Source organism: Nuphar pumila, chromosome 5 (genome assembly GCF_984573655.1).
Source record: "Nuphar pumila chromosome 5, dmNupPumi1.hap1.1, whole genome shotgun sequence".
NCBI lineage: Eukaryota > Viridiplantae > Streptophyta > Magnoliopsida > Nymphaeales > Nymphaeaceae > Nuphar > Nuphar pumila.
In genome coordinates, this window is record NC_143253.1 from 75,464,294 (window position 1) to 75,490,399 (window position 26,106).

At 37.8% G+C, this 26,106-nt stretch overlaps 1 protein-coding gene across 1 annotated transcript; it reads left to right on the plus strand.

Moving 5' to 3' along the window:
* The first annotated feature begins 18,407 nt into the window (after positions 1–18,407).
* LOC149837767 (UDP-galactose transporter 1-like) lies at positions 18,408–25,970 on the plus strand. Its single transcript, XM_090007492.1, has 5 exons — positions 18,408–18,668; positions 21,907–22,156; positions 22,251–22,458; positions 25,167–25,398; positions 25,485–25,970. Exons 1-5 carry the CDS (start codon positions 18,555–18,557, stop codon positions 25,692–25,694), a joined length of 1,014 nt encoding a protein of 337 aa, XP_089863618.1. The 5' UTR covers positions 18,408–18,554; the 3' UTR covers positions 25,695–25,970.
* The last annotated feature ends 136 nt before the right edge of the window (positions 25,971–26,106 follow it).

The following is a 26,106-nucleotide window of genomic DNA, read 5'->3' on the forward strand; positions in this document are numbered from 1 at the left end:
CAATAATCGAAAAAGACTAAAAATGGAAGTAAAACAGATTTCAAAACAGACTCCTGACTGGATTAGGACTCTGGGACAGAGTCCTGATCAGACTGAAACTTTCAAAACTTTGAGAAATTTGATGAATAGAGGAATTCAGAAGCGACACCACCTCAATGGGTCTCATCTGTGAATTGAAATCGATTAAAATTTGAATTTGAAATGAATCCAGATTGTTTCCTTGAGAAAATATTTCGAAATATAAAGTCCTGGGGTTGGAAAATGACAGAGTATTAAATAAAAACCCAGGTTTTAAAATTGATTTTGAAATAAAAGCTTTAAAATTCAAATCTGGATTGAATGTTTTGAAATAGGAGTGCTGGATCTCGAAAATGAGATGCAATGACATGCAATGCTATGCAATGCGATGGAATGATATGCAAAATACATGCAATGATATGCAATGATCTGTAATGACCTATGAAATGGACAAACACTGGATGAGGGTGAAAATTTGGGGTGTTTACAATAAGCCAAAGCTTGGCGACTCCTTAGGGTCCAGGGAGTTTTACTCTAACATGGACAAAGACCATAAGTATGGCAGGCTGAGTCAGCGCGGTTAGGTTTCTGTGCCTGAAGTTGTTTCTCTGAGTAAAAAAAACACTTCAAAAAAAGATGAGTGCTTTGGCTCATTTTTGGTCATGCATCTTAAGCAAACAAACCTTTTTACTCCAGTACTTGGTTAGCCTATAACTCATTCATGGATGACCAACATTTGGCTGAACCAACTCTATTGCGGCGATTGCAGCAATGCAAGAAAGGTGGGAGGGTGGTGTATGCTCTCCCCCGATGATTCACTGAATCCCACGTCTGTGCTCGGGGGACGAATGAGCGCCACATATTTACGCACATGGGGCTCGTATTCCCGTGTATGTTGACATAACTTTGCATCAGACTCTAGTGCTGTTGCAAAGACTTAATCACCCTTACTTGCTTTTCTTGCCCTGAAATGACGGTTCGAGGAAATGACAAAAATATCCTCTATTCAAAAGTTGGGAAACTACGGTTTGAGAAAAGGACAAAAAAGTCCTCCATCTAGAAAGTTTGATGTTAACTATTTAAGGTGTAGACGTTTGTTATTCATTAAACTCTTGCGTCATCTGCTGTAACAGTAGCTTCCATTGTCAACGCAAGCTTTGCCTTCGTCTCCAGTCGAGGTTTCCACCTTGTTTTTTATCCTGTTTTACAACACATTGTCGCCTTCTCGTGCCTGCCTTGTGTTACAAAACATTCCCGTGTCTTCTCTTTATTTTCGTTGTCGTTAGGCATTATGGAGGAAATCAATGATGCACAAATATTCCAACTAGTGGCATTAAGGCGTCGTGAGTAGTTTTCCATCTCATCATGCTATCGATGAAGAACGCATGTCATCTTGTGTGTCATTAAGGCATTGTTTTGTTACTGCAGGTAGATCTTGTTCTTACGATGGTTGAAAACTTATCGATATTTGTAAGATGTTGGGACTTGTTGACAAGAATGCTTGTTTACAAATGCTAGGAAGGGCCTTTACCCCACCAGGTATCCTACATTCACTCATTATATGCATTGTATCTCAAACCGCTGTATTAGTAACATACTACTGATTTGTGAGATATTGTTTTTGTTAGTTAATATCGATTTGTTTGCTATTATGCTCAATTTCTTCTGTATCGATTTGTAATTTATTGTGCGATATATTTATCGACCTTTTAGATATTATGGTTTTGTATTGTCAATTTGTAAGTTATTATGCTGAACTGTTGTATCGATTTTCAATATATTATTCGATATGTATATCGAATTGTAAGATATTATATGTTTTGTAATATGTATTCATAAGATATTTGTACACAGACTTTGAAAACGTGTGCGTGCAAAAACATATCGTTACACGCATGCAGTGGCAATTTTCGCATTCAAATTGTTGCTCTGTTAGCGATTTCTATTGAACTCGCTTCACAGCCTCTTGGATCTACTGACAGCGTTATCGTCAACACACATGTACGACATTTCTTGTCTTTTATTGGCATGGTAAGTGACAACTTGATGCTCAGTATAAGCAAATATCAAACCGCACTTGCTTTTATACTGTCATTCATTAAATCGATTCTTTGACTTGCTAACCCTTATCGGTATCCGTTGTTATATGCATCCTGATTAAATCGTAGTAAATGTATGTGCTTGCTAACGCAATATGATATATTGCTTACAAAATATTCCTGTGTCTTCTCTTCTTTTACGTTGTCGTTAGGCATTATAAAAGAAAGCAATGACGCACAAACATTTCGACCAGTGCCATTAAAGCGTCGTGAGTAGCTTTCCATCTCATCATGTTGTCGATGAAGAACGAATGTCGTCTTGTGTGCCATTAAGGCATTGTTTTGTTACTGCAGATAGATATTGTTCTTACGATGGTTGGAAACTTATCGATATTTGTAAGACGCTGGGACCTGTTGACAAGAATGCTTGTTTACAAATGCTAGGAAAGGCCTCTACCCCATCAGGTATCCTACATTCACTCATTATATGCATTGTATCTCAAACTGTTGTATTAGTGACATACTACCGATTTGTGAGATATTGTTTTTGTTAGTTAATATCAATTTGTTTGCTATTTTGCTGGCAACACAAATTGATATATTGTTTATAACATTGTTGAGCTTATCATCAGGTTGTAATGAAGATGATCTAGCTTAATCAATTGAAAGATATGGAGAATTAAACATCTATACTAATGACGCAACTGAAGAATTGAACATCTGCACTAATGATGCACATGATAAGAAGGGTGCAGGCATTAGACCCACTCTTGACTTGAATGTTCCAATAGAAGAAATGAAATTCAATAATGAGGTAGATTATCATGACAGTACACATAATAAAAGTGTAGGCAATTGAAATGAACATGGAAGTACACTTGACTATGTTCTAGTAGAAGGAATATTGTTTAATAATGAGGAAGCTGCATATAAATTTTACAATGATTATGCCTTAAAAGTTGGCTTCAGTGTGAGAAGGTTTTCTTGGTCAAAAAATGCTAAGGGTGTCATGGTGAGAAAGACATATGTTTGTTCCAAGCAAGGTTGAAAGAAATCAATGAGAAATCCAACAAGGAGCATGCCAGAATCAAGATGTGGATGTCAAGCGAGAATGGTTTTAATAAGACATCTGAATGAGAAATTTCTAGTTCGTACTTTAATCAGTGATCATAATCATGATTTATCTGCATCATTTATGACTCCTATGTTAAGGTCACATCGTAAAGTAACTGTAGCGCATGCTGCAATGGCTAAAATAGCTTAAATAGCTGATAGCGGCGGCATTGCACCAAGGAAGACATACAATTTGTTTGTCCACATAGATGGTGGTCGCGATAATGTGCCATTCACACCTTTGGATCTAAGAAACCACTTGAGAAGGAAGAGGACAAATAACATGAAGAATAGAGAAATATGTTCTTTGGTTGATTACTTACAGAAGAAATCAAACAATGACCTTGGTTTCTTTAGTGCAATGCAACTGGATGAAGATGGATATGCTGTGAATATGTTTTGGGAAGATTCAAAGTCAAGAGTAGATTATGAATGCTTCAATAATGTGCTTGTATTTGATACTACAATAAAGATTAATACTGAACAGTGGCCATTTGCGCAGTTTGTCAGAGTGAACCATCACTCACAGAGTTGTATATTAGGCGGCGCATTTTTGTATGACCAGACCAAGGAAAACTTTGAGTGGTTGTTCAAAGTATTTACACAGGCAATGAACGAGAAGCAACCTGAAGTTGTACTTACAGATGGTGATCACGCAATTGTGGCTGCAGTGCTTCATGTGTATCCAAATGCACATCATCGCCTATGTTTGTGGCATATATTTCAAAATGCAGCAAAGAACATAGGACATATATTTAATTAGAAGACAGGGTTTGATAAAAAATTTACTAGGTATGTACTTGAGAGCGTAGACGAGATCACCTTTATGTCTGATTAAGAGGAAATGATTTAGACATACGACCTTGAAGATTGTCTGTGGTTACAAAATTTATATGCAGAAAAAGAGAAGTGGGCATTGGCATATGGACGACAATACTTTTGTGCAGGTATGATAAACACACAAAGAGCTGAATCTATGCATGCCATGCTAAAGAAAACCTTGTATTCATGTTTAACAATGTTTCACTTTATGGAACAATATGAATTATTTGTAGACGGTCTAAGACAGAATGAGCTTGAACAAGACGTGAAATGCTTCAATACACGATCTTCAACTTTTGGCATGAAAATATTGATGTGACCTGCAGATCTGTATACACTAACTGTATTTGAATGAATCAAGAAAGAGGTGTTTCATGTCATGAATTGTAATATAAAAGGACCCGTGCAAATCGAGAATATATGCAAATACCGTATTTTATGGGAGGGCAAAAAGTATCACAAAAGGCAAGACACACATGTCACGTACAATGTGGATAATGAAAGAGTTGAATGTTCATGTAAAATGTATGAATTCAAAGGTATTTTATGCTGTCATGCATTAAAGGCACTTAATCAAGAGAAGATACAAGAAATACCGGAGTCTTATGTAATGCGAAGATGGAGAAGACAAGCAAAGATTGAAATGCTTGATATGGACAATGTGAGTAAATTTGGTGTCGACGAGAAGTGCCACATAGCCTTCCGTTACCAACAACTGTGTAGGTCATTTATGCATGTTGCTGATTTAGCATCGAGAAGTGAAGAATGCTATGTATGCATGAGAAAAGCATAAAGGAAGTTACTTGAAAATATGCAGTTAATTAACCTTCAGTCCGTTGCAGCGAATGAATACCAGTCGAAGATAATGGGATCGAACAGCGTAGGTGAAAATCATGTTTCGCTTGACACTCCTGAGAAGTTGTGCCGTAGCCTAAACATCATCTTCAATAAGTCAGTAGTGAACATTGTTGATTATGATGAACATATTCATGAAGCGAAGGGTATCAAAAGAAAACCTGCCTCTGATCGCAGTCGTCGAAGGACAAAGGGTGCACTAGAATTGGTTGGCAAGAAAAGGTCTAAGAAACAATCAACCTCTAATCAAAAGCAACAAAGCCCTTCTCATGAACAGGTATGTAATACATTATATTGCTTCTCATTACGTGAAGCTTGTCAATATCTAACTCGTGTAATGTCCAACATGCAGCAATACCCTAAAGACATAATACCCAACATGCTAACTTTCATTCCTCTCGACCAGATTTTCGGCAACGATAGCTTCAGTTTTACAAGTCTTTTGGTATGTAATCAATGTTAGGATGAGGTTTGCATTTCTTGTGAAACTTAAGGCAGTGTTTTATATTTTCTGTTTCATGACAGACTCTGATGAATTCGCAAGAGAAAACTGGTACACAGGAATCTCGTTTGGGCTATTAATTAAGTTGTCATGCCTCTTTGCGTGACCCGATTTCCACATTGTCGGATTTGTTAAGAGTTTAGGGTTTACAGCAGAGCTCGTTTACTGAGAAATTGTTGGGTTTTCCTTCTTATTCGGACCGCAACAAAACTCCTAGGACGTCCACTGATCTTGCCGAAGAAGTTTTTCGTATTCGCTGGATTTTGATTTGTCGGCGATGATTTGTGGTCCGTGCTTGGTGGTACGTGAATCGATTTCATATTCGCTGTATAGCAATTTGTGCAGTCATCCGGCTGCGATTTATATGAGAAATCTATAACAGTCATTTGTATATGCTTAATACATATTTACAATGATTCGTAGTTCAAATACTGTGCATCGATTTTATGAAAAAATTATAACAAAGTAACGATTTCAATACAAAAATTGATGTACGTATAGCATAATACAGTACAAATCGAGATGAAAATTGAACATGAAGCCTCAACCCGATTCCCTATAACATAAACCCTATACCCTAAACTGAATGAACATCAGAGAACACATTTGCGATTTATTCGGTCAACACAGGCATGTAATCGATGTTCGGAAATGATAAAAGTAAAGACCGATAAAAAATGATTGACGTTCACAAATCGTTGTAATTCTCTACCTCCTGTACTGAAAATCGGAAAATAAATTTGCGTTGTATGCTGTAAAAAAAACATGGTAATGTTTCCCGCTGAATGATAATAGTCAGCAGCGATAAGGTACATTTGTCGTTCAGAAATCACAATTTTCCTCGTCGTCATTGAATGTAAATCGTAGGACACATATGCGATTCATATGGACAACAAAGGATGTATTGATAAATTTTTCATTGATCGTACATTATTCATTGATCACGGTGGTTGAGCAATAGATCTTTTAGCTCATAAATAGTCGCACAAGTATTGGATGGTGTGATTATCTTCTACTTCGTGAACTAGCAACAATCAAACCGACGGTTCCTTTATAAACCTGGAGTTTGTCACTCGAACATGTAACCAGCTACATAGCAAATTGTAGTCGATGAGGCAGACGAAGACAGCTACACGACCAACGATGGCGAATCAGGCGTATATTGTCTACACATTGTCTCCATTTTCATCAAAATTTGTCTCTTTCATGCCGTTTTTGTGATTTGTGTTGAGTATTGTATAATGTAATTTCAATATCGTTCATTGCAAATTCCTTATTCATTTCAGTAGAACATCCACCGAGGAAGTTGGGCGAAAACTCAGTCAATCACTCCTAGAGGACATCAAACGGATGCACGATGAATTCACACAATGCAACATGATCAGTAATTTTGTTCATATGAAACTAGTAGGAATTATCTATATACGTAAGGCATGTGTACGTACGTTAACAACATCATAATTGCTGCAAACAGATTATATCCGATTTCGTCAGTTATATTAAAAGCAACGCAACAAGCAAAACTATAAGCATCGTCAGCCCTTATTTCATGGTATATCAGTTGTATTTTATATTTGTTTTGGTTATTGATTTAGTCCAAGTGATTCATATTTTAACATTGTTGTTAACAATGTTTCGGTTTACAGACTATCTTACGTCGCTTGCCATACTCTAGTGGATTTAAAGACGACCTACCTTACTGGGTTAACGGTAATCATTGTAGAGACCTTTTGTCAAGTGAAAAAGTAAGTAAACAAACCTAGAGTGCAAGGTTACAACATAACAGTGCTAACAACATTTTTACGATCCATTTGTAGATATTGATTCCTACACTCTGGCAATCTAAAAAGCATTGGGTCTTATACATGATGGATTTACATGAAAAACAACTATGGTGTTACAATTCGATGGATGTTGACAGTGGTTTACGGCTTGAAATTTCTCATCTCGTAAGATTCCATCTATAGGAGTATCGTGTCATGTACTAGAGTCATGAATTTACTTTTGGCTGCATTATTCTCAGATCGGTTTCGTCAAAGGCATTTTGGGAGTCGACGTTAGCGAGTGGATCTATTGCAGGGCAGACCATGCTCCTTTACAAAATAATGGCGTTGATTGCGGCGTATTTGTAATGAAGTGCATTGAAGCGATATACAATGGTGCAGAACCTTGTTTCGACGTTGTATGCCATTTCTTGGCCTCTGTTATTGGGGATTGAATGCATGTGTATTGGTTCCACATTATAGTTTTTTTGCAGGTTGATATACCTGGATTCCGCGAAGAACTCTGTTAAAAATTGACGGCCTTTCTAATTGCGGAGGAGAAACTAACGCAGCCGCCACGAGGATCTAAAAGGCAACGAACAGTGGTGCCCACCATGCCAGAGTAATTTCATGTTCGTCTATTTCAAGTAGATTTTAGAGACGGTACAACCAACTTGTGTGTAATCAATCCTATTTCGACCGAATATTACAAGCCATTGTTGACCGCATGAATCACAATCCTATTTTGCGGTTTGCATTTAAAGTGTCTCAACAAAAGAGTGATTTCTGATCAGCAAACATATCTTACTGCTTCTGACCTTTATCATGAGCGCATATTTTACAACAAACATGATTTATGCATGCTCTAAAAAAATATGTATATGTTCGCCCTAAAATAGTAATACTCAACAGCGATAAGGAACGTTTGTTCTTCAGAAATTGCAATATTCTTCGTCGTCATTGAATGCAAATCGCAAGAAAAATATGCGATTCATACAGTCAGCATGCGCAAGTAATGAAATCTTTTAATTGATAAAAGATGTGTGCTCAACCCGCATGATTAACAATTGCAAAATTAGATTGCGATGTATGCAATCAACAAAGGCTTGTAATGTTCGAAATGATAATAGTCAACATCGATAGGAAATGCTTGATGTTTACACATCGCTTTATTGCTCACACTCATTGAATGAAAATCGCAAAAGAGATTCACGATGAATGTGGTCAACAAGAGCCATTAATGTCGCTTTCGTAATTAGAAATAGTACACAGTGATAAGACAGGTTTGCTATTCAGAAATCATGGTCTAACGTCATTTTGACTGCTACTACCATGAAATCTTGTGTAATAATTTGAAAAATTTTGGACTGTGAAACGACGTTTCCTTTAATTATGAGTTTGTGGACATCTGAAATAAGTCTAGACAAATACCTCAATTGCGATGAAGTCGGTTATACACTCGATTCAAGAACAAGTCGTTTATGCAGGAATTGACGGTTTGTCGGTTCCTTATTCACGAAGCAAAGTGGAATACATCTTTAACTTGTGTGATGTGTCATTCATATATAAATGAAACGTCCTATCATCCTCCGCCAATTTTCAAATAAATACGACAGTTTTCAAAAACAGTGAGCAAATCTCAAATAAAATACACTCCGCATTAATGAAATTAAACAATGTCATTTCATACAGCTGTATACAAAACTAATCAATGTGATTGGACATAGTAGTTCAAATCACGGTAGCATGTATCGTGTGGGTTTACACCTCGTCCCAACAAATCACCTTAGGTGTAGATTATGGATTTACACCTCGACAATGGGTCGCCCCGAGTCACTCTCCCAACTAAACCCATCACAGAAAATGAGACATTGTTCAGACTGGTTCACCATTTGCGATTTTAATTTAATGAGATTGAACAATAGAACAATTTCTAAGCATGAAGCATCTCTTCTAGCTATGCACTATTTTCATTCACGATGGGGCATATATATTACGATTTTTATTCTCGTAAGTTTAGCAATACAACGATTTCTGAGGAACAAATCTTTCTTATCGATAATTATTTTGTTATATGTTAAGGGTGAACATTACGTGCCTTTGTGGACCACATAAAGCGGAAATCTATTTCCGCGATTTTCATTCACGGAGTGTGAGTTATACAAAGATTTCGGAACAACAACAAAATATCTTTCATTGTGCAGTATTTTTAATTATTGAAGAGCAGCATTACTAGCATTGGTTCACCGCATACAACACAAAACTATTTTTTGTTACGATTTAATTTTCGTAGATAAAGCAGTACAATGATTTACAAGTGTATTTAGTAAAGTTGAATTTATATTTCAACCGAGACAGATTTACAAAATTTGTAGTCTTACAAAATTTGCCTACAGAAATTGGTGTAGACAGTCTCCAAAGGCTGTTAGAAATCTATTTACATCCTTTTAAACTTTTCTGGACCGTGTCGTTCGTTTCCTTTGTAAGTAGTCTTGTTGGCTGATTATTTATGTCTGTCGACTTTTTAAACTCAATCAAATTTTGGCATAGTTCGTTGCGTAAGTCCGGTATATCTTCCTGCAACAAAATATGTAATGTGAAACCAATATATAAAAGGATTCCCCAATAACAGTGTATGCAAAGCTCATACAACGTCGAAACAAGGTTCTTCTCTATTGTATATTGCTTAAATATGCTTCATTACGAATATGCCACAATCGACCTCATTACTTTGTAAAGGAGCATCGTCATCACATAGCAACATCCACTCGGCAATGTCGACACCCAAAACGTCGTTTAGGAATCCCGCCTGTGATAAATGGAGAATATAGTAAAATCCGGTCCACCGCAAATAGATATGATTCACCTATGGACAAAAGATTACCAAATGCATAGCGTCACGTTCTACACCATTGTGGCAGTCCAATGAGTTGTAGCACCATAGTTGTTTTTCCCGTAAATTCATCTCGTATAAGACCCAATGTTCGGGATTTTTCCAGAGTGTAGGAAGTAAAATCTGCGAATCGATACAATATTTTATAAATCCATAGACATATCGTGATGGGGATGTTAGGACTAAACCTTGGAGAAGAGGTTTGTTCACTTACCTTTTCAAAATTTGGAAGGTCTACACAATGATCATCGATATTCCAACAAGGTAATGCATCTACAAATCCACTGTTGTATGGCTTTTGCCGAATGTACGTCTGTTGCACGAAATAGTAATGTTTAACCACCAAGAAACGTGAGTAAGTCATAAAAGCAAATAAAACAATAGCAGAACAGACATACCATGAAATAGGGGGTGATGATGTGTACGATATTGCTTGTTGCATTGCTTTGAATATAATTGACGAAATCACACATTGTCTGGTTGCAAAAAATTACGAACTTCAAAACATACAAACCGATGACCTATAAAATGATAGTGGTAACATACGTACAAAATTGCTGATAGTGTTCCCGTCTGCAAATTCATCTTGCATCTGATTGATGTTCTCTTCGAACTCTTTAGGGCATTGTCACTCACCCTTGTTTGTGGATATTGCACTGAGTGCACCATGTGCATAGTATTCAGAATTCGACATTGAAATTATTTTCTACAGTAAACAACACAAATCGAATATACGACATAAAAAGGCAAATGTTGCCTAAACCGGTCACGAGGTTCAAAAAATATATGCCTTAAGCGCTAGTGTTGGTCCTGTAGATGTGGTTGTCTTCTTCTTCGTCGACGCTGACTAACTATCTGTCGTCTTCTTCTTCGGCGCTATGCCTAGTCATATTGCTCTCATCGTCCTCTTTTTCGGTGTCATGCCTGGACGAAGATATCGATGACCCCTTTGCGACGCAGCTACGGAATCGACATGTCAGTCAAATATAAAGGAAGCGTCGTTTCACATACCGCCCTTTTTCAAAAATCGCGCGCAAATAATTGATTGTGTTTTAAATAAATAAAAAATATTGTTTCGACTGTATATTATAACAATAGTTGGGTGGGAGATTGACTCGACCCGACCGAACCCGTTGTCCAGGTATGTATAATCTTTGATGATTATTGTATTGATTATCATATGTAGATACATCGATATATTCATGACACATACTTTCCTTATCGGTTTTTTAACAACAAACGTTCATCATCGCTTTACACTATTATCATTTAACACCGGCAAAATTGTTCCGTCTTGTTGTCCGCATACATCGCAAATCGATGTTGACTTACACAGTTTACAAAGGGCGATTATTACAAGTCATTGGCGGTTGCATGAATCGCTAACCTATTACACGACCAAACATTAGTAACCTTTGTTAATTGCATACAATTGAAATTAACATGTACAACGATTGTTGACAATATACGTCGCATTCAAGGAGGTTGAGCTATAACAGCCATTTTTGGCTCCATTAATCATGTATGAGTTTTGCGATTTTTATTCATTGGCGACGAGGAAAATTGCAATTTCTAAACAACAAATGTTCCATTTTCTACATGAATTGCAATCCTATTTCGCGGTTTGCATTTAAGGTATCCCTGCAAATGAGCGATTTTTGAGCAGGAACCATATCGTACCGCCTTTGGCCGCCAACCTATTGCGCGATTTGAATTTATTGATGATCATCAATAGCGATTTCTGAGCATCAAACTTTTCTTATCGTTGTTGACTGTTATCATTTACGAAGTCAGAACTTGTTCAATTATTATTCATGGCATACATCACAAATCCTTTTTGCGATTTTCTATCAAGACGGAGACAACTACAGCGATTGCTGAACAGAAATGATCTACTATATCGATGCTGACCTTAATCATTTCCTGACGTCGATTACGGGACCTTGTTGACCGCATAAATCGCATGTGTTCTGCGATTTTCATTCAAAAACGATGAGTTATATTGCAATTTGTGAACAATATTACTCGTGCCAATCAGACATCTATTGCAATTTTCATTGTGATTTTCATTCAAAAATGAAGAGTTATATTGTGATTTTCATTCAATCGAGGAGTTTAGGCAATGCCACGATTTCTGAACAACAGACATCTATTTTCGATTAAAGTTTATTTATTTACGAGATCCATAGACGAAACATGTCTGTTAGATGTAATAAAAAAGAATTAAACAATAAAAGAATGTCACGTTACGACAATTACTTATAGAATTACAACAAATAACTATAGCAATTTCTGAGCATCAAACTTTTCTTATCGATGTTGATTGTTATCATTTACGAAGTCAGAACTTGTTCAATTATTGTTCACGGCATACATCGCAAATTCTTTTTGCATTTTTCTATCAAGACAAAGAAAACTACAGTGATTGCTGAACAGAAAAGATCTACTATATCGATGCTGACCTTAATCATTTCCTGACGTCGATTACAGGACCTTGTTGACCGCATAAATCACATGTGTTCTGCGATTTTCATTAAAAAATGATGAGTTATATTGCGATTTGTGAACAATATTACTCGTGCCAATCAGACATCTATTGCGATTTTTATTGCGATTTTTATTAAAAAATGATGAATTATATTGTGATTTTCATTCAATCGAGGAGTTTAGGCAATGCCACAATTTTTGAACAACAGACATCTATTTTTTATTAAAGTTTATTTATTTACGAGATCCATAGACGAAACATGTCTGTTAGATGTAATAAAAAAGAATTAAACAATAAAAGAATGTCACATTACGACAATTACTTATAGAATTACAACAAATAACTATCGTGATAAAAAAGAATAGCTAGGGTTTATTTTGTGGCACTTGACAAATCAGATGAAATATGATAGAGAACTCGTCTCTTTCTTTTTCTTGGTGGACTGTCTATCCTCGGTGGCCTCTTGGTTGCGTCCATCTAATTAAAAAAACTGGTCATCATCTCTACCACTCAGTTCAATTATCTCCCCATATTGCTTACTTCCATCCTTAATTTCTTATTCTCCCTCTCCAGCAGTTTGAACTTTGCGGCGGAGACAATGTACTCTTTTATAACATGTGTTCGCTCTTCATCGCGATTTGTTACTGAGAGAATCACTGTTGTAGCCGGAGGGGGACGACAGACGGGTTGTAGATGCTGGGATGCAACATGAAAGGGGGCAGTTGGGAGGCATGGGTTCCCAATTTTCTCAATCTCCAGATTTCGCCGCATAGGTTCCCAATACCTTTGGAAATAGAAGGGATCAAATTTTCGTCCTTTATAATCATACGCTACGACACAGACACCACCTGTGTTCCAAATTAATAATTCGTTCCTGTAGCGTTTGTGTCAATTCACGTTCCTGCCCCCACCACTATTTATCTTCCTTCTCACTTCCAAAGGCTTATTTGGGATAGACTGCCTCAAGCCAGATTATAGGAGAATGCAACTACCATGCTGCAACTCGGCTTCATAATTGCAAAACAGCCACAAATCGCAGTCAAACAATCTAGCAGCCTCGGCAACAACGTCTTGGTCATCGTCTTCCCCATCTCCATACAGTCTCCACAAAACCTGTATATTGGTAATTCTTTTTAATAACGAGTGACAAATATATTACAATTTGCTTAAGAATGATATGGCGACAACAATATGTACTAAGGAAGACAAAATCCTGCAGCGATGATTACTTAAGAATGCTAAACATTTCAATGATTTATAATACTGAATGATAAATGTTGAACTGATTGTAAATAATTTTAAAACATTTACCTCATTTAGTTGCAGCCCATCTAAAATAGACTTAACATTATGAACTGTGACGTTTATTCTAGCCCAGCGACCGATCTTTGGAAAACCATAAATCGCAGGGCCACAATGTGGACGCAATGGGATAATATGTTCCCACGTCCAAGCCTAACAAAAATAATATATTAGTAACACTGCAACCTTCAATGAGTTTAGTCTACAAGTACTAAGTATGTAATAAACAAATACCTGAACAAATTGCCAAAATCCCCCGACTGTTTTCGTACCCTTACTCGCACGGTAGAGTTGACTATACAAGTGTGCGAGCATAGCGGCACCCCATGCATAGTTGTCGACTTCGTCTAAGTCTTCCAGGTACTGCAACCACATGTAACTTATTCTCGAACTAGAACAATCGAAAAATAAAGACCAAAAAAACAAAGAAGGACGTCGTGCAACTCTTGGTCAGCTATTTCAGATGCACAAGTAGCGAAACGTCCTTTCCATTTATTATGAAAAGATGAGACTTTCATTGATGTAAAATTGATTCCACCAGAAATACATTGACTTCATTCGTCCATCGACATTCCTAGAAGGGCCGTGCATTTTTTCCTTGCGTTATAGTTTGAATCCTGTAATAGGACATCACTGCCATCACACTTAAGGCCAGTGATCCTCGCCACATCTTCTAGAGTCATGGTGATCTCAAAAGAATCAAACTGGAATGTGTTTGTCTTATCATTCCACTTATTTACCAGGTGGGTCATGGTCTTCCAGCAAGTTTCAAAATATTGCTGGTCCAAAAGGCCACGGAAGTGCATATTTTGTAATCGGTCCTTCTGATATGCACTCAGCTGACCATACCACAACAGAACTACAGGCCACTAACACCGACTTCCGAGCTTTTCACCTGGTGCTCTACTTCTCTTCTGACTTCCCTGTAACACACAATAACATATTATTCGTACCAATTATAAATTGGTACAATTTGTACTTATAAATAATATTCTACTAATCGCTATAAATAATATTGGTTGCACACACACTATCACAGTAATCGCTATACATACTAATACCTAACACAATAATCGCTATACAAAAATTGCTAAACATAGTATTAAATCTTCACAGACAAGACAAATTTATTTACCTTGGTCGCACTTTTCTCCTGTTCGACCAATCCCTCCAACCTAGGCCTTTCTGGTTGGTCCACTGCCTCCCACTGCTTTTCCAATTCTACCGTCCCTAGCTCCATCACCGGTATCGTCTGATTTTCAATTTGTTTCTTTCTTTCCCTTTTCATCTCTTCCTCCTCCACCTTCTCCTTCCTTTTTCTTTCCTTCTTTTCCTCATTCTCCTTCTCCTTCCGTCGCCTTTCTTTCTCTTCCTCATGTTGTTTCCTTCTTTCCTCCACTTCCTCTTCTTGCTTCTTCCTTTCTCTTTTCTTTTCTTCCTCTTCCTTCTTCTTCTTCCTTTCTCTTTCCTTCTTTTCCTCATCCTCCTTCTCCTTCCTTTGCCTTTCCTTCCCTTCCTTAAACTCCTTCTCCTTCCTTTGCCTTTTCTTCTCTTCCTCAAACTCCTTCTCCCTTCTTCGCCTTTCCTTTTCTTCCTCATCCTGAAGCTTATTATGTTCCTTCTATTCCTCCTCCTTATTCAATTGCCTTTGCCTCTCCTCCGCCTCCTTCAGTAGCTTTACCCTCTTTTGCAGTGCTATATACTCCAACAACAGTTTTCGCGTTTCCGTCTTAGCATCCTCCTTTATATTGTTCAATTGTCTTTCCCTCTCTTCCTCATTCTTTTTTTGCCTTTCCCTCTCCTCTGCCTTCTTCCTTTGCATTTTCTTTTCATTCTCCTCCTTATTTCTTTGCTTTGCCTTCTCTTGGTCATCCTTCTTCTACATCTTTAGTTCTTCAGCATTCTTCCTTTGGTCCATAGCCTCGATATTTGATAGATAATCCTCCACATAATACAATTCCAATGCTTTTTTCCTGTCTTTATCATTCTCAATCTTAAGTATATTTTGGTACCTTTCAAAAAACTAAGATAGATGGGACTGGCGGATCACTTCTCTAATACACAACCCATAGAATGACGGGGTATCTCTTCTCTGATGAGCCGCAGACATTGCTAACCTGCACAACACATTAAACGATCATCATGATTACAAATTGTCATAATATTTGGCTTCATAAGTACACATCGTTGTAAGATTTAGTAAACTTATGTACAAATTGAGGTATCTTAATAAACACACATCACTATTGCTTTGAATGTATAAATCATCGCCGATTCAAACTTACAAATCATTGTATAAATCACAACCTTCAAGTTGCATAACGAAACCTTACACGAAACTCACCGAAACGATAGGATTTTGGGTAGTCCAATTGTAGAGTAAGAAACATTCATAACATATACGCAACAGATGGTGGCAACGATGTTGTGACTGCACATAAGACAGAAACAGATGCTCTGGCAGTAGCAGAGCAAAGAAAATGATGATCCGGCGGCAACAGAAGAAGGCAACGAATGATCTGGCGACAACATATGAAGGAAACAGATGATCCGGCCACAACAGATGAAGACAACGTATGCTCCGATAGACTTTTCTGCTTAGGGCGAAAATGGATTGTTTTGAACTATTTAAATCCTACAACATAAAGCTTGCTACATACACAAACTTTGCTGAAAATTTTGGTGCGATCACGATGGAGGGCAGTTTTGTCCTTTTCACGAACCGCCATTTTCGTTTTCTAGATAAATGGCATTTATGTCCGTTCCAGGAAGAGAAAGAGAATGGCGGTAAAGGATACTTAAGTCTTTGCGACGACACCAAATTATGATGCTATGTGATGCAGACACACATGGGGATACTAGTCGGTCTGTGGCGCTCATTGGGACCTCCGAACATGAGATGTAGCTATCGGCCCTATTTGGGGGGTAACATATAACCTGCCCTGAAGAAAGGTGGTACTAAGTTCAATCATGTTTTGTAAAAGTTAATGATGTTTCCAATCTTTATGAATCAATTCTCATCTTAGGGGGTAAATGCTTTCATTGGAAATGACTTTTGGGGAGTCATTCCCTACCACCTGTTTGTTTCAAAAGAAGCATATGAAAAATGCCCACCGACCCTCTCGTAAGCCCCATGTTTTCGCTGAATCTGGACTTTTGAAGGGTTTGTGTTTCATGTGAAAGACATTTCCCGCTGGTATCCTGGTGGATGTGTAACTTGTAAAAAGGAGGGGACTTTAATTTCCCCAGCTCCATTACTAAAAAAAAAGTAACCTTACGCATGATTTTGGAGAATTGATCATTTTCCAAGATTAGTAAAGTTCAATTGTTTTTTTTCCCGCAAGTTTCATGTAAAAAAACACGTGCATTAAGCCTTCAGATAGCTAGACTAGACTAAGTAGTTTAAAAATGGACATGCATTACAACCAAGCCTTCATATAGCTATACTTGGTATTTTAAAATTATTTTAATTAACTAACTTTCTATCTAAAGCTGGTCATTTTATTTAAAAAAAAAAAACATGCCTAACTTTTGGCCTATTTACAAACGCACTCATAAATTTTGAGATATTACGAATGCATGCCTAGTTAACAAAGCAATTCTCAAAAGTTAGGGATGCACTTGTAATATTTTAAAAGTTAAGCTGTGTTAATAAATAGGCCAAAAGTTAAGCATGCTTTTAGAAAATTTTCTTGCATTTTTCTTCTAGTCTAGTAAGTTTCATGTAAACCCAAAATGGTAAAACACCGTTAGCTATTTTAAGAAGGAATATCCGTTCACTTTTGAAACGGTGATCATCTTGGAAAACAATTGCTTAAGGGTTAGGGATGGCAGTGGATCGGGGCGGGGCGGAAGACAAGGTCTCCACCCCCGCCCCCATCTCATAATCCTGCCCTCCATCCTCGCATGGCTTTTGATTTTAACCTCCATCCCCGGTCTAAATGGGGCAAGGCAGGGTGGGGGCCCGTTTATCCTTGGTCCATTGCCACCCCTAAGGAAGGATTGAAGAAGGGGCGGGGCAGGGCAAGGCGGGAATCGGGATGGGGCAGGGCAGGAAAAAGCGCAAGTCCATCCCCGCATGGATTTTGATTTTAACCTCCATCCCGGTTTCATGTCCTTCATCCCCTGTCCAAACGGGGTGGGCCCCCTTTTCACCCGTCCTCTGCCATCCCTATTACGGGCATGTTCGTTTCTCTCTCATGAAAAAAAAATAGTTTTCAAGCAAAAGGGCATAAATTTCTAAAACCCTTGCCAGCTCAACTCTTTCTATGAAAATCCCTTCATGTCAAAATTAATTATGAAAAAAATTTCACATATGAAATAAGGCGGTGGAAAACACACAGATCCCCGGATGACACTTTCCCTCGAAAACCATAGGAAACAAACAGGCCCTAAGGGTATGTTTGACTGCTCCGAGTTGCTCTGAAAATCGGATATCGAAACCGAAGCGAGACGCACAGGTCTATAAACCGAGTTACGTCGCTTTCCCTTCGCTTGGTGTGTTTCCTCATTTTCGGAAAAGTCCCGAACTGCGAAGAAAAAAAGGGTCGTTACAGGGGCGACGACGGGAATCACCAAGGCCCATTTATGGGGAATCCCCGATTCAATTCCCATGTTTGTTTCATTTTCGCCACGAGGGAACTCGAACGGGCTCTCGGGCGACTCTCGCTCTCTCTCTTTCTCAGGCGATGAGGATCTCTTCCGCGTGATCCTTCTTCTTCTTCTTTGACCGAGTTGTGTCCCTTTTAGGTGGGTGGTAATGGAGGAGAATCACGGGTTGATGAAATGGGGCCTTCTCAGAGCCATTCTCGCGATCCTTCAATGGTGGACGTTCAACGTCGCCGTCATCATCACGAATAAATGGATCTTTCAGGTTCTCTTTCTCTCTCACTTCATTTTTTCTTTTCTTTTCTGAGATTTTTGGAGAATTTTCATATTGGTATTCATGGGTGCCAACTTTGAACTTTGTGATACTTTTGGTAAGATTTCTTTTTTTGTTATATGATCCTTTTTTCGCATTTATGTTGTTGAGGAAAGAGAATTGGGTGTTGGGTGTTTGTGGTTTTTCGGTATGAGGATGTTAGGCTGCTTTTCTCATTATACACGATTGTGGTAATTGTAAAGATGAGTTTGGAAAGGTGGAAAGGGTTCGTGTAGGAAAATGGTTTGATTCATGTTGGTTGTGGCCAGAGAGTTGGGTGGGAAGGATGACCCCTAAAGCCGGAGCTGAATTGAGTGGTTTTCTTGCTCTAGTCTGGTCATCAACTCTATCAAAACAGTACAAGACATCAAAGACAGTCATCCGATCGACTACCTCGGCCGTAATTGAAAGACGCAGAGCTGCGCTTCTCGGTTACGCGGAGGGATCATGTCAAGCATGTGATTTTGTGTAAGATTTTTTTTTTTGAAAGGCAAGCTGGGGTTAGGCGGACCCCTACCAGTTCATTCCACTAACTAAAATTGTAAGCTTTGTACAGTAAAACTATACCCTTAAAGGGTGCCCATCAGGGGGGTGATCCTTCCAAATTCTGGTCATCCCCGACCTAGCGAATTTAGCTAGGTGTTTGGCCAAAAAAACTGCAGTAGGACAAGATTTAAATACAAAGATATTGACTCTACTGTACAAAAATTCTAAGACAGAAATTGGGACTGAGTTACCTGAATAGGTTCCTCTAGAGTCACCTGCGGTTTGCCTTCTTGCCCAATGCCTCCTTGATCCTCTCACACTCGACGCTCTATCTTCATTGATAGAGGTTTTGGAGGAGGGAATGAAAATTCCACTATTAGAACTTTCCTAGACATATGCTCAGCCACTTCCTTTGGAGCCTGGTTGCCTTTCTCGCCTCCATTGAGTTTGAGGCCCTTCTTCTTGCCAGGAGTAGCATGGCTGCCTAGTTGAATTTGTTTCTCTGCGGATTTATTTCTGTCCCTTGGGAACTCTAATCGGGGATGGACCTTTCTTTTCTTTAGTGCTAGGATTTTGTGTAAGAAATTGCTGGTGAGGAACAAATGCAAGATTTAAATTTTTGTTTGTGTAGAAGAAATTCGTTAGGCTGCACCGAATTTTCAGCTACAGGAAAGGGGGAAAAAGGGAAAGACAAGAAGAAAGGAAAAGGCTAACCCATACCGTTCTGTAAAGTATGTCTAATCAAAAAGATATAAGAATGAGAACCACGCATGCAGAGAAAAGGTCCTTGAAGATGGTGCTCTTGCCTACAACTTTGTCTGAAGAAGTATTTGGATGATTGGTTCTGGGCCTTGTTGGATTCGTAATGTCTCAATCTAGTTATGTCAATTAATTATCCTGAATCTCTTGTAATAATAATGTCATTGTTATAGAAGAATAACGAGCATACATTTTGATCTTTGATGACTGAATAATGAATCATCTGTAATAGACTTCACAAAGCCTCTATCCTTCAATGCACTGTGAAAACTTTGAGACCAAGTTCTTGATGCTTCTTTTAAGCCACAAAATAGACTTGTTTAGTTTGCAGAAGAACTTCTTAGGATTAGCTTGATAAAATCCAATCTGTTGCTCAATATAAACTTCTTTTTATTTATCTTGTGGGAATGGGTTTTGGACACGATATGTCGGCCAACTGAATGATAATGCTAAAAAGAGTACAACACAAATAATAATTATTTTAACTATTAAACTAAAATTTTTCTCATAATCCATGGTAAGATGAAATGTTTGGAGATAAATAAACATTTCTGTCATCAGAAGGCAGAGACTAACGATTTACAATCCTTTTTCATTTAAGGCGCAAATCAAATGGTGGATTTATTCAGTAAGTTCTTTCTGTTTCAAGACATTGATTTTTGAAAGGCCAAACTGTCGATGGTGGTAGGCCATGCATGGTTTGAGGGGCATGTTGAGGATGGATGATTGATAGAGTTCCATGCTTAATCGTGTCCGCTGGATTGAAAGAAAACTTTCCATAGTTTAGGAGTTCCATGTTTAATCACGTCTGCTGGATTGAAAGAAAACTCTCCATAGTTTAGGAGTTCCATATTTAATCATGTCTGCTGGATTGAAAGAAAACTTTCCATAGTTTAGGAGATTCTTTGTAATGGAACAACTTAGGAAATTTTCATTTATGTACCTACTTGACCAACCTTCTCATAATCTTTGGCCGTTAGCTTGGATCTGCAGAATATTGAAAAGCACTTTTTTCCCTCTGCATGCATGTGTGTGTAGCACCTACAAAATAGCACATGGATCTGATGGTTTAATGTGTGTTCATACATTAGGATGATACAGGCACACCAGAAATGTCAAGCTATAATTCTATGAGCTTTTGAGAATAGGGGTATCAGATGTTGATCGTATTACAGATTCCTAAGTAGAACACGTGCATCTTAATCAGAAGGAGCTGGTCTGAGATTGAAGGATAAAGATTAGAAAGCTACACTTTGGATGTTGGACAGAATAAGTTAGTGAAGCATCTTGCTAGATGAAAAAAAGTAACCTGAGCAAACTCCAGCACAGATTTTTTTTCCTTATAATGGCATTGTCAAATGGTCACAAGACCAATGGATGTATGTTAATTGTTAACTAATGTTGGAAGGGGCATACTGGTACAATACTAGTAGCTCATTCCACAAAAGTGGTGTAGAAAATTACATTTGCATGGCTACCAACCTCTAGCTTTTTCTTCGTTGGTTAGATAAGTTTTCTTCATTGCTCTTGATGAACCAAAACAAAAAAGATTGTGATTTACAGCAGCATTAGTATATCTATCTTCATGGTAAACTAAAGGGGGATGATTTAATTTGCTAGTAAATATTTGATGAATGTAAGTGTGCACAGTTTACAATTGAATGGTTAAGAACGTGTTTAACTTTTTTCTCTTTAATTAATTTAAGTTTTCTTCATTGCTCTTGAAAAAAATGTGATTTTTAGTTTGTCAGTATATATCTTTTTTCCAGCATTTCTGGGAAATTTTCAATATTTAATGTCTTAAGGTTGTTTGTATTTTTTTTCTTAGACTTCTAGAAACTATTTCCCTGATTAATTTTTTTTCTAGTGTCTTAGACTTGTAGAACAATTTTTGTTATTAAAATCTCATTATGTATGTGCATCTGATATAATTTAATCTGAACAGAAATTGGATTTCAAGTTTCCTCTGTCAGTGTCTTGTATTCATTTTATATGCTCTGCAATCGGTGCGTATCTGGCAATCAAAGTGTTCAAAATAAAACCATTGATCGAGGTTGACTCTGAAGACCTTCGGAGAAGAATATTTCCTATGTCATTTGTGTTCTGTATCAATATAGTGCTGGGAAATGTGAGTTTGAGATACATTCCAGTTTCCTTTATGCAGACAATTAAGTCCTTTACCCCTGCTACTACAGGTTAGTTGAAGTGTCCTATTGCTTACTTTTTTATCTTTGCTCATCATTAATTATGATCTTGATGTTAATGACATAGAATTCTGTTTTTAAACAGTGGTACTGCAGTGGCTTGTATGGAAAAGATACTTTGACTGGCGTATTTGGTGCTCCTTGGTGCCCATTGTAGGGGGCATTCTTCTTACTTCTGTTACAGAGCTCAGTTTCAACATATTCGGATTTTGTGCTGCACTTTTCGGGTGTCTTGCTACATCTACAAAGACAATTTTAGCAGAATCCTTACTTCATGGATATAAATTTGATAGGTATAGATTTACTTTTATGCTGGTTCATATTCATAGGGTATGACTAAGTTTTTAGCTGGCTGTCATAGGCCTACCGCAACCCTCCTCCTTTATCCGGGCTTGGGACCGGCAGTGTATAACTAAACAGTTATACATAGGCGGAGTTGCTTGCTGATGATATTGTTTTGATTGATGAGTCTAGAGATGGGGTTAATGCTAAGTTAGAATTATGGAGACAGACATTGGAAGCAAGGGGTTTTAAGTTGAGTAAGAGTAAGACAGAATACATGGAATGTCGATTTAGTAAGCAACGAAGTAGTGATGGGAGTGTAGTGAAGCTTGGTGAGCAAGAAATACCGGTGGATGATTCTTTCAAATATTTGGGATATATCATTCAAAAGTATGGAGAAATTGATGGAGATGTAAATCATAGGATAAAGGTTGGGTGGATGAAATGGAAGAGTGCAACTGGAGTGTTGTGCGATCGTAGAATGCCATTGCGGTTGAAGGGAAAGTTTTATAGGACGACTATTAGGCCCGCTTTACTATATGGTACGGAATGTTGGGCTGCCAAGAGACATCATATTAAAAAAATGAGTGTAACTGAGATGCGTATGTTGAGATGGATGTGTGGAAATACAATAAAAGATAAGATTCAGAACGAGGAGATACGTAAGAAGGTAGACGTTGCACCCATTGAAAATAAGATGAGAGAGAATCGTTTACGGTGGTTTGGACATATTCGATGAAGGCCTAATGATGCTCCAGTTAGAAGGATGGAGAAATGGGAAAATATATTAGTTAAAAGAGGTCGGGGTAGGCCTAGGAAGACATGGATGGAGGTGATAGGAAAGGATATGAATGCTTTGAACCTCACCGAGGACATGGCATTGGATAAAAATGAATGGAGGAAAAAGATTCATGTGGAAGATCCAGAATGATTTTCTTTGTTGGTTCATATCGCCGACCCCAATTGTTTTGGGATGAAGGCGTAGTTGTTGTTGTTGTAGATTTACTTTTATGCTAATATTTTATTGCAGAAATGTGAGCCTGTCCAAACCTGCAATATTCATCTTTTAAATTATTTTATGATGCTGTGCCTTTGGAACTATTGATTACATTTTTGTCAAGTGAAGAGCTGTTTCTCCATTTACATTAGTATCTATTATTTAAATTTCCCATTGTCTTGGAAGATTATGAAGCCTTGTGCATTAACAAGTATTTGGGATGTTCTGCTGAACTATTGATGATGTACTTGTTTGACGTTTGGATCTCTCTTGGAGTATAAGGTAAATTATTGAAATGAGCCCTTTAATATTATCGTCCCTGGATGAGCGTGCACCCTAGAAATTTTGGTTCAAATGGAAGATGAGATTTTAACAATTATACAGCTATAAATGTTATAAGAATGTGATCTTAAAGGAATTCAGTAGGCCAACTTAATGCTCGTTCTTAAGTGGAAGGAACAATTTACTGTCAAAAGTTTCTTTCTCGTAAGTCTTATAGGTATAGGCTGTATAGCATATGAAACTATTGCCATCCAGTGGAAGACTAAATATCTAGAGCTAATACTTCGATGTTCCTACAATATTGCATATCCTACTCCAAGTCTTCAATGACATACTCCTCCCCTCGCCATTTCTTAGTTCCTTGAATCTGATCTTACATCTTCAAACCAGTATACAATATGCTCACCTTTGTTTTTAGCCTTATTCCTACATCTTCTCTAATATGTTTATTCCAAGTTTTATTTTATGTGTGCATATTAGCTGTATGCCTGTTGCTTCTTTGTTGCCCACCACTCAACATACGCGATTTCCCTTGTTGAAGAGGCAATCCTTTATAACTAATACTGTAATACACCATTTGTGTGTTCCTATTTTAGCTGCACAATGACAATCCTTCTATAGATGTCTTTGATTAAACTCTCCATAATAACAAAACTCGAAGCACTGAGAATTTGTATCATGGCAGTACAAGGTCTTCCATCTTAACCATCACCTATTCCACACTAGCCTTTCTACCAGCACTTCATGTATCTGTTTTGGTTTCGCTAACTGTTAACTAAATTTGCTACAAGTTCTGCTCCATACCATCAGTTTTTTATTTATGTGTTCTCCACTGGACATCTGGATCTGGTCCAGGTGGTGATTGTAGGTTAAAATTGCTTTTTCTGGTCCTTCATGTTTAATCATGTCCACTAGATTGAACACATGGAAGCTCTTTCTCTGGACATTCAGTTGTTCTGTTCCCAATCCTCTGTTTTGATGGTCTTCCTTGGATGAACCCCTTCTAAAAGATATTCTTCTATTGACACAACTTCTAGAGTCGGGCATTTGTGTGCTTCCAACCATGCTTGGTTAGAAGCGCAGAAGGCTTCTGGTGAACATAAAATCGGGCAAGGATACAGATGGAGCTTGCTGGTGGTCTCATTTGCCTCCATTCAAATTGCCTGTGATGCTTCTCTATTATCTTCCTATGGAGGGAGCTCTATAAGCATAATCATGTGTATCCTCTCCAAGTACAGCCAAATTGCCATTTAAGATATCGGATACCACACAATTATGGGCTTCTGAATACTTTTTTTTTACTTATTCTGCTGGGATTTTCTTGTTCTTTAATCAGTGTTGGATTGATGATGATTAAAGATTTGATACTGGTAGATAGTGTTGGATATGGTAATTTATGGGTTTGTACTAAGCATGTGATCAAGTTCCATATTGATGCAGCATAAACACGGTGTTCTATATGGCGCCATTTGCAACCATGATCTTGGCTGTGCCAGCTTTATTGCTAGAAGGGCCAGGCGTTCTGCATTGGTTTCAAACTCACCAATCCCTCTTCACATCATTGCTCATCATCTTAATCTCAGGGGTGCTTGCATTTTGCCTTAATTTCTCCATTTTCTACGTGATCCATTCAACAACAGCAGTCACTTTTAATGTTGCTGGTAATCTTAAGGTGATCCTTTTTACTGTACTCTACCGATCTAACAAGGCCACCATTAGATCTATTTCACATACTCAAGCTTATAATTCTGTTTGCAGGTTGCAGTAGCAGTCATGGTCTCATGGCTGATCTTTCGCAACCCAATCTCTGCTTTGAATGCTTTAGGATGCACCATTACCCTGTGCGGATGCACATTCTATGGGTATGTAAGGCACAAGCTTTCACAACAACCAGGTACCCCACGATTGGCTGGCAGCAGGGTAGAGATGCTTCCTCTTGTAAATGATAAACTGGATGACAAGATTTAGGCTGTTATACTACCTTCATCATCCTGATCCAAAGTTCTCCAGTGTAGTAGTTTTTATGTAATTAAAATTGTCGTGTTAGTCTTTTTCACAGGTGATGAGGTAGTTTATGTGAACTGCAGTTGCAGCTGGGAGCTGTCAGTGTAGTTTTGCTGCCTATACTAAAAAAGAAAATAAAAAGAAGGAAAAAGGAAATTAATGTAATCGATGGTCACTTTTGTGGAGTTTGCTTGCTGTTGTTTTGTGTAGACTACACAATAGTGAGTTTTGTTTGGCGCTTTTGCTTTTCTGTCATTTTTCTTGTGTTCTTATGGGTAAAGAAGGTATACAAATAATTTAATAAAAAAAAGATATAAAAATAAGATGCTGCTTAGAGTGATTCATTAGCAGGAGATGAAATGATAGAGAGGGTGAT

Coding starts and splice junctions, on each gene's coding strand:
- LOC149837767 (XM_090007492.1), top strand. CDS start 18,555: ATGGAGGAGAATCACGGGTTGATGAAATGGGGCCTTCTCAGAGCCATT. Junction 22,459..25,166: donor CATGGATATAAATTTGATAG/GTATAGATTTAC, acceptor ATATTGATGCAG/CATAAACACGGTGTTCTATA. Junction 25,399..25,484: donor ATGTTGCTGGTAATCTTAAG/GTGATCCTTTTT, acceptor TTCTGTTTGCAG/GTTGCAGTAGCAGTCATGGT.